The following is a 15,505-nucleotide window of genomic DNA, read 5'->3' on the forward strand; positions in this document are numbered from 1 at the left end:
CACACACAGATGACATCCATCTAATTTAATTTAGGCCCGGTACATTGTATGATCACTCTCCAACCCAATATAATCGTTCTAGTACATCACACCTTCCTATTTTCCAATATTTAAATGCTTTAGAGCAGTTTAGTAGCAGTGTGAAGCTTCAGGTGAGACATTTAAACTCATGTTGTGATATAACTGTGTTTATATAACTATGAAGACAAAAAAAAAATCATTTTTTCTTTTGCAGGGAGTCAGAGGACACGGCTCTGCTGGTTCTCAAGGAGATTTATGGAAAATGGTGATTGCAAACCTCCTCAGCAGTAGAGAACCAACCCACTGGGTTGCCTGTGATGATAACGTTATGTGTGATGATAACTTTTTACACAGCCAAAAATCAGCAGCACTCATTCTCCATGTTCAGGTTAACATATATAAGGCTACGGTCACACTACAGCTTGCGATGCTTTGCGTTGGGTTATTGATGAAAATGAGGCGCTTTGGTGGCAATGCTTGGCGATGTGTACTTCGTACAGGCGAGCTAAAAGTTGTGGTCACACAGCAGGCGAACACTTAACCATGTTTTTTGGAGGAGATCTGGCATTTTTCCGAGGAAGCATGCTTAAAGGTTTTGTACGTATCAGCGTCTGAGAGAAAAATGATCACTTATGCCTTGCTCAGTAGATTTCAAAAATGCGTGACATCAGTGCCAACCAATCAGCGATGATCACTATGCGTCGTTTAACCATCACCAAACAATTGCTGAATATTCATGAACCATTCGCCCAAACAATTACGAACCTCAACGAAGGATCACTGAATGTAAATGCACTTTTCAAATCTCGGCGAAGGTTAGGCTATGCCGAGCCTCTGTGTCACAAAGGCCCCGCGAGATCATATCAGGGAGATGGATTCAAGACAAATACATCTCACGAGGCTCGACAAAGGTTCCCCAAGCTTCGGGAAGTATTCCCAAACCCGTCTGCAAGAATTCGTCACTTAGTTTGCCAACGGAAACATCGCCACCAGATTTCAGTGCATTCATTGAAATTTTTTGTGACATTTTTGGCCATTCATGAGGCAGAGATGCAAAAAAAAAAAAAAACTTGTGAAGCTCGGAGAACATTTGCTGTCCATCGCACAATTGGTGGTGATGCTACCAATTTTTCATCGCCAAGTATTCACAAACCTATCACAAGCTGTAGTGTGACCAGGGCCTAATTTTTTAAAGGCGCAGTTTGTAATTACACAGGCCTGTAATATTACTGACTTTCAAAGATGCCTGTGATTTGTAATATTGCCATTGCTTGGGCTGATTATGTCATTAGATTTAAGATAGATAGATGAGGATGTACTTTATTACAGCCTTCTGTTTACATTTTTCTGGTCCAGAATTGGCTCCACCCCCAGCTGTTATGGAGCTGCACACCCTGTCCAATTTTTTTTTTTTTTTCCTTAGAGGCAACCCACAAGGCATATGTAGTGTCAAGAAGTTGTGTGTTTTAATTGCAGTTAACCTTGCAAGCAGCAGATGGCACTAAAATGACAAACTGCCCCTTTAAACCAGCAATATACAACTTTGAGTTCTCGAAGACTAGGTGCTGTAGGGTTTCCACACTACCTGTAGAAGAGTCAGGTGACAACAAGCACACAAATTAAGAATTAAGTGGTGGTGATTTCAAAACTTACGGGACTGCATTTGAATCTAAGGCCGAGTTTGATTACTTGTGCTTACCTCAGATTTGTGCTACGTTCACAGCAAGGCCTACAGAGTTTCATGTCCCCAAACTGCCATTCAGGGCAGAGAGCAGTGTGAGGGAATAAATGTGAAATAGGAAGGAGGTGGATTTGAGATGCCTTCAGTAGAATGGGTTGTTTCTCGTTTTCGATATTCAACACATCACGCTTGCTAATCAAGTCATGAAAACACTGTTGCTAGGCAACTAGAAATCATGGACGGGAAGCATAAGCTAGCGAATGACTAGCTAAATAAAATAACTTAGCATTGACTCTTTATCGAATTTCAATTGACTCCTCTGTATTAAGCCACATTTTTGTAATAATTGTAATAGCCACATTGTTAGCTAACGGTATACATCTTGATTAAAAACATATTTCTGTAAAAGCTGAAACCAACCCGCCAGTACAGACAAAGAAGCTACTGTAATTGATAATGTGACTTGACATGACCTGATGGCATGTTAGCATTACATTAACTAGCTAGCTGAGAATATTTTTTTAGCTAGCAGGCTAAAAATGAATTTGTATTAAATGTGTGCGAAATATTTCTATACTGAAAGATTTTTCCTTCCCTTATTGTAAATGTGTTTGTATAAAGAAAATGTCTAAATGCTAAACAGTAGGATGTTTTGTTTTGGTTTTTTAGAACTATTGTAGCTAGATGTATGGCTATTTTTTCCTCTCGAGTCAGGATGTGTGTCTCCATCACTGAGGCTGATATGATGCACATCTCGATTGATGCACTGCCAATGATCCAATACATTAAATTACAATAAATAATAGATGAAGTAACTGTTAATGCAATACGATATGATTCACCCCATTGTGATGCAGCACACGATTTGATTCAACACCATGCTACTCAGCATGATACGATGCAGTACAAAAGAATATGACCTTATGCATTTCAGTAATTTATTATGGTAGCTGTTCCTCCTCTGTGCTAATCTGTGACTCACCCAGACACGCCTCCGAATCGCATGAGACTTGGATAAGAGACTTGACAGGAATTGGCCAGTGGAGATGAGTGAGCATGCTTGCAAAACAGTTTAGAGAGGAGGAATCAATCTAAATATAAAATTATTGGTCAAAAATTAGTGGTCACACTTCTAAACTAGAAAGTGCATCGTCTAAAAATAATGCAGAGGATTGCGACGGTGTAGCGGACGGTTAACATTGAGTGTGTGTGTCTGTGATGGGTAAGTTGCCCTGAGGTGCCATATGAAGTTTGGTGGATGCGTGGTGAAGTGTTACTGAACAGAACTCCATTCATTTGAATGGGGCCCAAAATGAATGGAAGTGTGTGGAAGGAAAAAAGGATGCAGGAAAACCAAGGAAAAGATGAGTGCAGGTCTCAGATGAGGGGATGGATATGTGCAGGGACTTGGCCTGAGGCATGTGAAGTTTTGTAAAGTTTCATGAAGTTTGGTCACTCGGTTCAAAAAACTGATGGAGAATGAAAGTTTTCCTCCCAAAACTCCAAATTTTAAATGTGGGCAGAAGTGAATGGGGGGAAAGGGATGAGTGAAAAGAAAGGAAAAGATGAGTGCGGGTCAGAACCGATTGTATATATGTGTCGGGGGAGGTATCATATGAAGTTTGGTGGGTCTCCAATGAAGCGTGTCCGAGCAGGATGATTCGATTTGTGAACCCCATTCGTTGTCTATGGAAAAATCAGATTTTACCAACGTAGAGATGTTGGAAACGATGCATCCTGAGTTCATCCCAAATTGTATCCGGTGCACATTTTTTAAATCAGGGCATTCACATTATGAACTTTTAAATCAGTGCACTGATCCGAATTGGTGAATCTCACCATACCTACTCTCAAGGCATCTCAAAATCTCACCTCATCTCAGAATCCTCTCTGATATGAGAACAGATTTGCCAGTAAAACACAATAAATTCGGTGAACCAGCCTGTGGCTCCATTCCAAACGCTATACTGAATATTTATAACAGCCTTGCATTTAGTTGTGTGTATTAACTGTGTATAACGCACTTTGAGCCAGTTTCAAGCACAAGATCTAAAGTACAGCAGTACATTTCACAGACAGTTTACACCATATCAGTATTGCAGTCTCAGGTTTGGAGACTGTTGCTATGACCAAACGTTCGCTAACTCACATGCTAAATGTCTCAGTAGTCTACCAGTGAAGGAATGTTTTATTTAGCACACAGTGATTCTCCTGGGTCTTTGTGCACTGCCTGTTTTACTGTTTTTGGTGCTTTAGCACACTGTATATTACTTCATTAAGTCCTTAACTTAAAGTTGTTTGAGGTGAATCACGTGTATGAAAGGACTGACTGAGCTCATGAAGGGTTAATAATCTGATGAGGTGTGTCAGATGCGTTAATCCAACAGTAAATTGGACTCTGTGTCTGATATTGCTCCCTTATTTACTGTTTATTACTTCTGCCAACATTGTTGGAGGAGGTTATGTTTTCACTTCCATTTGTTTGCCTGTTCCCAACGTAACTCAAAAAGTACTGAATGGATTTGGATGAAATTTGGTGGAAAGGTGGGGCATGGACCAGGGAACAATTGATTAGAATTTGATGCAAATCCGGATATGTATGTGGATCCAGGATCCAGATATGTTTGCAGATCCAAGATTTTTTTTTTTTTTGCCTGTTCCCAACATAACTCAAAAAGTAGTGAACAGATTTTGATGAAATTTTGAGAAAAGGTGGGCCATGGGCCAAGGAACAATTGATTTGATTTTGTTGCAAATCTGAATACATGGCTTGGTGGAGGTATACACTCTACCGAGTGCTCTTCTAGTTATACAGATTGTTCTACATAGTGCACTATATGGAGCAGCAGAGAGGAAGACACTGGACTGGATTGGAGCAAAGGTTCAAAGATTGTAAAGTGTTAGATTTGACATTTTTATTGTAGCCAGTTCAGTCTTCAAACAATTTCAGAATTTTTTTCTTTTGGGGTAAAAATCAAAAGTCCCAAATACCTTTGGTGGTATCTCTAAAAAATCCAGTGAAATGATGTTAAACCTATACTTGTCTAATGTTAACTACATTGAACATACACTCATAGGAACACCGGTACACCTCAAACACCTTTACTAACTCAAATAATCACTCTTTACAACCGTGGTGAGCAGAAAAGCATGTCAGCATGCACAAAACATCAAACCATTAGGTGGATGTGGTACGGCACCAGAAGAGCACATTGGGTTCCACGCTTGTTAGCCAAGAACAGGAATCTGAGGCTATCCGGAGCACAGGCTCACCCAAACTGGACAGTTAAAGATCAGAATGTGTACTTTGATGTGAACTTTAACTGAAGTTCTTGACTTGTATCTACATGATTGCCAGTAAAACACAATAGATTCCTGTGACCAAAACTTCATGAAACTTCACAAAACTTCACATGATGCCTCAGGCATTGCGCTGCTGCCACATGATTGGCTGATTAAATAACTGCATGAATATGCAGGTGTAAAGGGATTCCTATTAAATAATGTACTCAAAACATTCTCCATTTACCTTGACAGAAAGTAAGGACACTGCGTCAGTGTAGCTTTAAAGCAAGGGGCGGGGCTTCCAGGGGTTAAAAACTGTCAATCACTCAGGATTCAGTCATTTGAAGGTACAAATTACGAACCATTATGTTTTTATTATGCAACAACTTCTTTTAATGACATTCATACATGACATGAGTCTGCGTCACTATCCATCTTGATGTAAATGTTTGTGCCAGTTTTTTTGTGCAGAAGTCGTGTTAATTGATTGCAAAAGTTTACATTGTGGGTATTTTATACAGTTAACTATTCAAAGAATATTATTCTCCACTGAGTATTTTGAGACCAATACAAATTGGCTGTACTTCAAATAGTAATATAATATACCATGCACTGAGAGGCTCCGGATGAAATTATGGATTCTCTGAGGTGACTGGCGCAGCCCCGAAGAAAATAGTACTATGCCAGTCACTGAAGAGAACCCATAATTCCTGGTGCCTCTCAGTGCATAGTTTATATCCCTCATCAAAAAATTCTGAACTAAAAGTGTTAAGATTGAATCTTGGCATAAACTCACTGGAGGCAGCCATGTTTGTTGTTTGTCGGAGCAACCTTCGACCTGCACATGTGCAATGTACCATGCTATCACCTGCCTCGTTAGGCATGATCATGATATGTAGATCTACGCACACAGAAATACTTGCGGAGCCACAGCTGTGACTCGAGTTGGCTTGAAATTGTGACGTCGGTTCATGGTATATCCAGGATATACCATTACTGACTCACACCATATCCTTTTTTTTTTTAAATGTCAAGAGATACATTGCTTAATCAATGGTGAAACTATTTTATGTCATGTGAGCCATCCTTGGCCAATCCTTGCAGGGCTTTTTATTTTTTTTGGATGAGGGATATAATGCATTGTATGATAGACAGGAAACAAATTCAGGCACATAAATCAGTTTTTGTGCTGTAACACATCTGATTCAGTTCGTCAGTCAATTAACACACTCTTCATTGTGTAAAATGTGTGTGTTAGAGAAGAGCAGAACTTTTAACCTGTTACATATTTAACCAGTTTTAAAACTTTTCCATTTCATCAACGGATTGCAGTTTATATATTAATATTGTTATAACATATTATTTTAATGCCTTGATAGATTATAATAAATATTTTACACACCTACAATTTCTAAATGTCTCCAGTACTTTCTCATAAGGTTCTACAGTGGTGCTTGAAAGTTTGTGAGCCCTTTAGAATTTTCTATATTTCTGTTTAAATATGACCTAAAACATCATGAGATTTTCACACAAGTCCTAAAAGTAGATAAAGAGAACCCAATTAAACAAATGAGACAAAAATATTATACTTGGTCATTTATTTATTGAGGAAAATGATCCAATATTACATATCTGTGAGTGGCAAAAGTATGTGAACCTCGAGGATTAGCAGTTAATTTGAAGGTGAAATTAGAGTCAGGTGTTTTCAATCAGTGGGATGACAATCAGGTGTGAGTGGGCACCCTGTTTTATTTAAAGAACAGGGATCTATCAAAGTCTGATCTTCACAACACATGTTTGTGGAAGTGTATCATGGTACGAACAAAGGAGATTTCTGAGGACCTCAGAAAAAGCGTTGTTGATGCTTATCAGGCTGGAAAAGGTTACAAAACCATCTCTAAAGAGTTTGGACTCCACCAATCCACAGTCAGACAGACTGCGTACAAATGGAGGAAATTCAAGACCATTGTTACCCTCCCCAGGAGTGGTCGACCAACAAGGATCACTCCAAGAGCAAGGCGTATAATAGTCAGCGAGGTCACGAAGGACCCCAGGGAAACTTCTAAGCAACTGAAGGCCTCTCTCACATTGGCTAATGTTAATGTTCATGAGTCCACCATCAGGAAAACACTGAACAACAATGGTGTGCATGGCAGGGTTGCAAGGAGAAAGCCACTGCTCTCCAAAAGAACATTGCTGCTCATCTGCAGTTTGCTAAAGATCACGTGGACAAGCCAGAAGGCTACTGGAAAAATGTTTTGTGGACGGATGAGACCAAAATAGAACTTTTTGGTTTAAATGAGAAGCATTATGTTTGGAGAAAGGAAAACACTGCATTCCAGCATAAGAACCTTATCCCATCTGTGAAAGATGGTGGTGGTAGTATCATGGTTTGGGCCTGTTTTGCTGCATCTGGGCCAGGACGGCTTGCCATCATTGATGGAACAATGAATTCTGAATTATTCCAGCGAATTCTAAAGGAAAATGTCAGGACATCTGTCCATGAACTGAATCTCAAGAGAAGGTGGGCCATGCAGCAAGACAACGACCCTAAGCACCCAAGTCGTTCTACCAAAGAATGGTTAAAGAAGAATAATGTTTTGGAATGGCCAAGTCAAAGTCCTGACCTTAATCCAATCGAAATATTGTGGAAGGACCTGAAGCGAGCAGTTCATGTGAGGAAACCCACCAACATCCCAGAGTTGAAGCTGTTCTGTACGGAGGAATGGGCTAAAATTCCCCCAAGCCGGTGTGCAGGACTGATCAACAGTTACCGGAAACGATTAGTTGCAGTTATTGCTGCACAAGGGGGTCACACCAGATACTGAAAGCAAACATTCACATACTTTTGCCACTCACAGACATGTAATATTGGATCATTTTCCTCAATAAATAAATGACCAAGTATAATATTTTTGTCTCATTTGTTTAACTGGGTTCTCTTTATCTACTTTTAGGACTTGTGTGAAAATCTGATCATGTTTTAGGTCATAGTTATGCAGAAATATAGAAAATCCTAAAGGGTTCACAAACTTTCAAGCACCACTACATTTTTGTTGTGGGACTTGCGAGCACAAATCCATGTTTTTTTTTTTCAGTACCACCATAAAGAAATACTTTGTAATGTTCCCGTTATAGTACAGAATGTCTCATCTCATCTCATCTCATTATCTCTAGCCGCTTTTATCCTTCTACAGGGTCGCAGGCAAGCTGGAGCCTATCCCAGCTGACTACGGGCGAAAGGCAGGGTACACCCTGGACAAGTCGCCAGGTCATCACAGGGCTGACACATAGACACAGACAACCATTCACACTCACATTCACACCTACGGTCAATTTAGAGTCACCAGTTAACCTAACCTGCATGTCTTTGGACTGTGGGGGAAACCGGAGTACCCGGAGGAAACCCACGCGGACACGGGGAGAACATGCAAACTCCACACAGAAAGGCCCTCGCTGGCCCCGGGGCTCGAACCCAGGACCTTCTTGCTGTGAGGCGACAGCGCTAACCACTACACCACCGTGCCGCCCATTAGTACAGAATGCAAATATTTATATCCGTATGTGGAGTTATATCATGCTTATAAATGTCAAGATGTCAATAAAAAAAACTACATTTCCCATAAACCCTAGCTAGCGTTAGCCTCAGGCTTGGCTAATGAACTAGCAGGATATCTCGGTTTGATATAGTCACATGACGTTTAACACGGGTTAAACCAGTTGTAGTTTAGATTGGGAAATACTGAAAATGTTATATTTAGTCAAGTTTATTATGCTGGGTTTTTTGTTTGTTTGTTTTTTTAACTTAGCTAGCTAATTAGCTAGCTTTCCAGGAAGTGTACGGCAGCAATGCCCGGATGAGGCGCTGAGCTCTGATTGGTTGAACCGACTACTACGTTACTGAAACGTGTAAATACAGAGACGACTTGTAAATTGTATGCATTTCTGAGGATTTTCTTTTTGTAAATAAATGAATACATAAATTAATGTTTTATACGTGCTAAGTAATAAATAAATTAAACCGTACAAGCTAATCTAAGAGCATTTCGGGTGCGTGAAATGAATGAGATTGTTGTAACAGAAGAGAAGTCTGAAGCACATTCATTCATTCCATAGAAAAGAACAACAGTAATAAAAGTTAATGAACTGAACACACCAGTGATGGCGCAGTTACACTGTTGATTTAAAACCCTCCTTTTCCTTTCCCCCATCCATCTGCCCACCTACTGAACTCTCTGAAAGTTTCTCACTCAACCCGAAGCCGGACATTTAAGGCATTTAACAGAGGGAATAAAGACTCATTTGTCTTTTGGACAAATCAACAAACTTCTTATGTCCAAACAAACACCGGGTCGCAATCAGAGGTGAGTGAATACAACTCTCCCAGATGTTCACAGTGTAGGTTTAGTGGACTTATTCCGTTATCCATCACACTTTTATAACCTTACATATTTAAACAGTCATCATTTCAAGTTGTGTTTTATGCTCATGTGAGTTTTATCATATCACTCTCCCAGCACCTGGGATAAACCTGAAACAGCTGGTACGGTACTCGATTAGGAAGATAAAACCGCGATACCGATACCACATGTATCACAATTTCCGATATCATAACAAAACATCTTATCAACATAGTTTATATTTACATCTTATGTACAGTACCAGTCAAAAGTTTGGAAACACCTTCAAATTCAATGTTTATTTTAATTAACTAAAAGACACTTCGTGTCTTAAAGTACTGACTGACTGTTATTTCTCTTTACTTAGTTGAGTGGTTCTTGACATAAGGATTACTACAGTTGTCGAACAGGGCTATTTACTGTATTTTTATTATTTACTCTTTACTGGTTGATGGTGTCAAATGCATTAAGAAGGCGAGAAATTCCATTTTTGACCAGACACACCTGTTAATTGAGAAGCATTCCAGGTGACTACCTCATGAAGCTGGTTCAGATAATGCCAATAGTGTGCAAAGCTGTTATTAAGGTAAATAGTGACGACTTTGAAGAATCTAAAAGATGAAACGTTTTTTTTAACACTTTTTTGTTTATCATATAATTCCATATGGTCCATATGTTATTTCATAGTTTTGATGAGTTCAGTATTGTTCTACAATATAGGAAAAAAAAATAAAAACATCGAATTTTAAGGTGTTTCCAAACTTTTGACTGGTACTGTACATGATTGTTTCTATTGTACACAATATTTAAAAAGATCACCTTTTGTGATTTTATTAATTAATTATCATTATAATTAGGGGCGGCACGGTGGTGTAGTGGTTAGCGCTGTCGCCTCACAGCAAGAAGGTCCGGGTTCGAGCCCCGTGGCCGGCGAGGGCCTTTCTGTGCGGAGTTTGCATGTTCTCCCCGTGTCCGCGTGGGTTTCCTCCGGGTGCTCTGGTTTCCCCCACAGTCCAAAGACATGCAGGTTAGGCTAACTGGTGGCTCTAAATTGACCATAGGTGTGAATGGTTGTCTGTGTCTGTATGTCAGCCCTGTGATGACCTGGCGACTTGTCCAGGGTGTACCCCGCCTTTCGCCCGTAGTCAGCTGGGATAGGCTCCAGCTTGCCTGCGACCCTGTAGAAGGATAAAGCAGCTAGAGATAATGAGATGAGATGAGATCATTATAATTATAATTATTTTTTCCAGGACAAAATTAAATGTTACAGAAAAAAATGTTTGTATCTGAGCACCATATTCCATAAGAGAGCACTTTTCAGATTAAAAAAGAGAACAATGAAGGCTACTGGGTTTGGGTGTAAAATTAAGAAGCGAGTGGAACAGTCAAAGTGTCCAGAAGAACTGTGGCTGGTTCTGGAAGATGCTCAGTACAACCTACAGCTCATTTCCACATAAAACTGCACTCACTGGACCTGAGACTACTTTTTTTTTTTTTTAAAGCAAAGTGTCGTCTCACACTAAATACTGACTTTGTTTCATTTATTATGGCTTACTCCTGTTTATAGTATTTTTTTTAAATGTTGAAACATTTAATTATTTTTAAAGCTATTTTTGGAACTCAATTAGGAAGTTAGAACCGTGATACCAATACCACAGGTATCATAATTTCCAATATCATAACAAAACTTTTCAATTCAGTTTATATTTATGTCTTATGTACATGGTGGCGGCACGGTGGTGTAATGGTTAGCGCTGTCGCCTCACAGCAGGAAGGTCTGGGTTCGAGCCCCGTGGCCGGCGAGGGCCTTTCTGTGCGGAGTTTGCATGTTCTCCCCGTGTCTGCGTGGGTTTCCTCCGGGTGCTCCGTTTTCCCCCACAGTCCAAAGACATGCAGGTTAGGTTAACTGGTGACTCTAAATTGACCGTGAGTGTGAATGGTTGTCTATGTGTCAGCCCTGTGATGACCTGGCGACTTGTCCAGGGTGTACCCCGCCTTTCGCCCGTAGTCAGCTGGGATAGGCTCCAGCTTGCCTGCGACCATTAGCATGTTTTGTTTCTGTTTTTGCCATTCCCTGGTGCAAATCCTGGCCAGGATCCTACCAGGATCCTAGCAGGATCTTACCAGGATCCTAACCAGGATCTTGTACAGGATCTGAAATATAATCCTAAAGGATCTTGTCCAAGATCCTACAGGATCCTAACCAGGATCCTGTACAAGATCCTGGTTAGGATCCTGGTAAGATCCTACAGGATCTTGTACAGGATCCTACAATATCCTACAGGACCTTGAACAGGATCCTACAAGATCCTGTAGGATCTTGGACAAGATACTTTAGGATTATATTTCAGATCCTGGTAAGATCCTGCTAGGATCCTGGTAGGATCCTGGCCAGGATTTGCACCAGGGTTTGTCCCCCAAGAGATCCCGTAATACACGAGTTTTGGGCATCTGGTATTCTGGGTCAGGACTTTATCAGTGTATGCTTCACCAGAAGGCTGAAACTCATCAAATGTTCTGCTATAGAAGCCAAACTTGTATGTGTGTACCAGGATGATGTTGATGGTATTGATGGCTATGTTTCTTCCACCTTGAAGAGTTATCAACATGATTAATTAACCATATTGTAAGACCTGACTTCTTTTTTGGTAGAAAAGGTTAAACAAGTAAAGCTTATTCAAATGGTGTTCTGAATAGCCATTATTGTTTTAATCAACATTTAAGAGGGTGCTTGCATTCATTTTCATAAAGAATCAGCTGTGACCCAGGTATATGCATACTTTTAGATGAATCACATTATTATGAAGGTTATTTTTCAACCAAACATGCTGTTGATTGTACTAGGTTTCATAGTTGAATAAATATGGAACACTGCTCTTTATAACTTTATTCAAGCAAACTAATGAAAACTGTAACGCTGAAATATTATCATGGAATAGTTAAAATTGTCTTCCATATTCACATTATTATGGTTTGTTGAAATAAAGGTCATCATATTTAGCTATATTTAAACCCTAAATCACATATAGTATGTGTGAGCCCTCTTCTGCTCTTGTACAGAAGGATATTTATTTAAGTTTAAAAAAAACTCGCAAAAAAACTTTAAATGCACTATCTATTCAAGAATTTAGGGCTAGCAAGCCTTGTTTCCATGCTACCCTGAATTTGCTGAATCAGAGTATTGGGAATTCGTTCGGCAAGAACCTACTCAGGATCCTGTTGGTATCCAGTTAGGATCTTATTCAGGATCCTACTTAGGATCTTGTTAAGATCCTACAAGAACATACCCAGGATCCTGTTCAAGATCTTGTTTAAGATCCTACAAGATCCTACACAGGATCCTGCTGCAATTGAGTTAGGATCTTATTCAGGATTCTGTTCAAGATCTTGTTTAAGATCCTACAAGATCCTACTCAGGATCCTGTTGGTATCCAGTTAGGATCTTATTCAGGATCCTGTTCAAGATCTTGTTTAAGATCCTACAAGATCCTACTCAGGATCCTGAAGCATTCGAGTTAGGATCTCATTCGGGATCCTACTCAAGATCTTGTTTAAGATCCTACAAGATCATACTCAGGATCCTGAAGCATTCGAGTTAGGATCTTATTCGGGATCCTACTCAAGATCTTGTTTAAGATCCTACAAGATCATACTCAGGATCCTGAAGCATTTGAGTTAGGATCTTATTCAGGATCCCACTGAAGATCTTGTTTAAGATCCTACAAGATCCTACTTAGGATCCTGAAGCATATGAGCTAGGATCTTATTCAGGATCCTACTTAGGATCTTTTACAGGATCCTGAAACTTTTTCAAGATCTTATACAGGATCCTGTTCAAGATCCTATCACTGCCAAGATTTTGGCTCCTTCTCGAATCCTATTTAGGATCCTGCACAGGATCTTATATAGGATCCTATTTCTACTTAGGATCTTAAATAGGAATGTAATCCTGTGCAGGATCCTATTTCTACATAGGATCCTATTCAGGATCTTAAATAGGATCCTGTTCCTATGTAGGATCCTATTCAGGATCCCATTCCTAAATAAGATCCTACCAGGATCCTACAGGATCTTACAGGATCCTACAGGATCCTGTGTAGGATTTGCACCAGGGTTATCACTACTGTATTTAGATCTGTCCTATGAGTTTTGTGCGATTCTGTGCCGTCCTCTTATTAGTGGATTTTAGATTAGTGTCGTAGCAGCATTTACACTCTGAGATTTGTAATGTATATGGTCAGTTAGTGTTGTAGTACACTACTTGAGATTATTCTTGGTCTCGAGACCACTTTTTGAAGGTCTTGGTCTCATCTCAGAATTGACTGTATTTTTACTCGGTCTTGTCTCGGTCTCAGAGATGGAGGACTCAGGGATTTTATTTCAAGACCGGTCAAGACCACAACTGTGGGGATTTCACTGCATTGTCTGATTTATTTGTTAACATCAATACTGTGATTTGGATGTAAAATTTCCTGCTTCAAATATGACCAAAAACGTGACTCGTTGCTAATTTTGAAAATTTTCTTCCTGTTAATGGCCGTCATCCCTCCACCCCTTCACACACACTGGTTTGGTCCTGGTTCTGGTCTTGACTCGGTCTCGCAATGCCTTGGTCTTGACTTGATCTCGACCCCTCTAGTCTTGATACACTCTGGTCTTGGTCATGACTTGGTCTCGGTTTAGATGGTCTTGAGTACAACACTACTGTCAGTACTTACTCATTGGCTGTTTTTGGTCGCATCTGTACTAATTTGGCCACCTGTGAGCAAATCACTTGTTCTAAGACTGGCTGTCTCAGCTGACCACCAAAGAATTATTCTATGATGTACAATTTTAATCTTTGACCACAAAATCAAGTTGATAATCGTACAGCGTGAACTTTTCTGTTAGCAAGGAAAAATTTCCCCACTGGAGTTGGCATCAATTTTAACAAAAACCCAAGGCCAGGACTCAACTTTTGGACTGCTGTTCGGATGTGATCCCAGGGAAGTAGTCGCTCTCTGGTCTGATAGCTTGTTTAAGTTGACAACAAAAACAAAATGTTTAATGATGAATGCAAAGAGGCGTATGTGTTTTAAGAGGCATTCTTGTGTGAAAATAGACATTTCATTATCTATGGTCCATGGCTTTAGCCAAAAGTAGTAGCATGAAACACCAGTACAAAGGAAACCATAGCCACTTCAAATTGTCTTCTCGCTGTAACTAATCGTTAATGGTTGAACATTGAATGGTGACAGCAGTTACGTTTTAGTCATCTTAGCTGCTTTTGTGAATTTCACAATTTCCTTTGTCAATTGTACATTTTACGTAACTGGATCTTTACAAATTTGAGTTAAATAACCCTAGTTAGGTTGATATAAGCCACTGTTTTTAACCTAATTTCAGTTTTCAACACTAGATGCATTATCCAGCTTCTTCAAAAGTAGGCTATATTAAGATAATCCATGAGCATTTTGCTAAAAAAAACAAAAAAACAAAACCCTCTCCATCAGGGTTGCCAGGTATTCATTATTTCTGTGAAATCATAATTTGTTTGGTTGAATATTGGTTTCTTTGCATACATTTATATATGAAAGCATGCACTAGTGCAGGTCAAGACATGAAAATAGTGAAATGTGTTGAACTAGTATTGAAATATTGATCTTCTGGACAACATTTTACTAGATTAATACATGTAGTGGCATGTGGTACAGTTCTCTTCTGCTCTAATGTATTTATGCTGTGTTCCCTGGTTTGTGTGTTGTGTCTAACATGGCTTCTGTTCTTCATATCCGAAAGCTTGAGACACAGCTGCTGTAATCTATGACGTCCTAAAATGCTTTTACCTTTTGGGGAAAAATTAAGCTGTACATCCAAGTCTGAGACAGATCCGCGTGGGAAAGGCTTAGTTTGTATAAACTTGCATCAACCCAGACACAGAGTTTACATCATGTTCTTTATTTAGTGGAGAGGAAATTCCCGGTACAGAGGATGATGTGCCAATGTTCAATTATACAATGTACAGTACCAGTCAAAAGTTTGGACACACCTACTCATTTATGGGTTTTTGTGTACAGTATTTTGACTCTTTTCTGCATTGTAGAACAATACTGAAGACATTGCAACCATGAAATAGCAT

General features: G+C 39.6%; 2 protein-coding genes across 3 annotated transcripts in view; both read left to right on the forward strand.

Moving 5' to 3' along the window:
• Window positions 1–2,517, forward strand: part of ddhd2 (DDHD domain containing 2) — a 39,767-nt gene extending 37,250 nt beyond the window's left edge. For both annotated transcript variants that reach the window (XM_060909109.1, XM_060909110.1), the window contains exon 18: window positions 236–2,517. In XM_060909109.1, coding sequence (XP_060765092.1) covers window positions 236–290 — 55 coding nt within the window. In that variant the 3' untranslated portion in view covers window positions 291–2,517. The remainder of the gene's footprint in view (window positions 1–235) is intronic.
• Window positions 2,518–9,248: 6,731 nt separating this feature from the next.
• Window positions 9,249–15,505, forward strand: part of tacc1 (transforming, acidic coiled-coil containing protein 1) — a 106,189-nt gene continuing 99,932 nt past the window's right edge. Inside the window, exon 1 of the mRNA XM_060909165.1 lies at window positions 9,249–9,351. Within this exon, the coding sequence (XP_060765148.1) occupies window positions 9,320–9,351 (32 nt within the window). The 5' untranslated portion in view covers window positions 9,249–9,319. The remainder of the gene's footprint in view (window positions 9,352–15,505) is intronic.

The sequence above is a fragment of the Neoarius graeffei genome, chromosome 25, assembly GCF_027579695.1.
Source record: "Neoarius graeffei isolate fNeoGra1 chromosome 25, fNeoGra1.pri, whole genome shotgun sequence".
Lineage (NCBI taxonomy): Eukaryota > Metazoa > Chordata > Actinopteri > Siluriformes > Ariidae > Neoarius > Neoarius graeffei.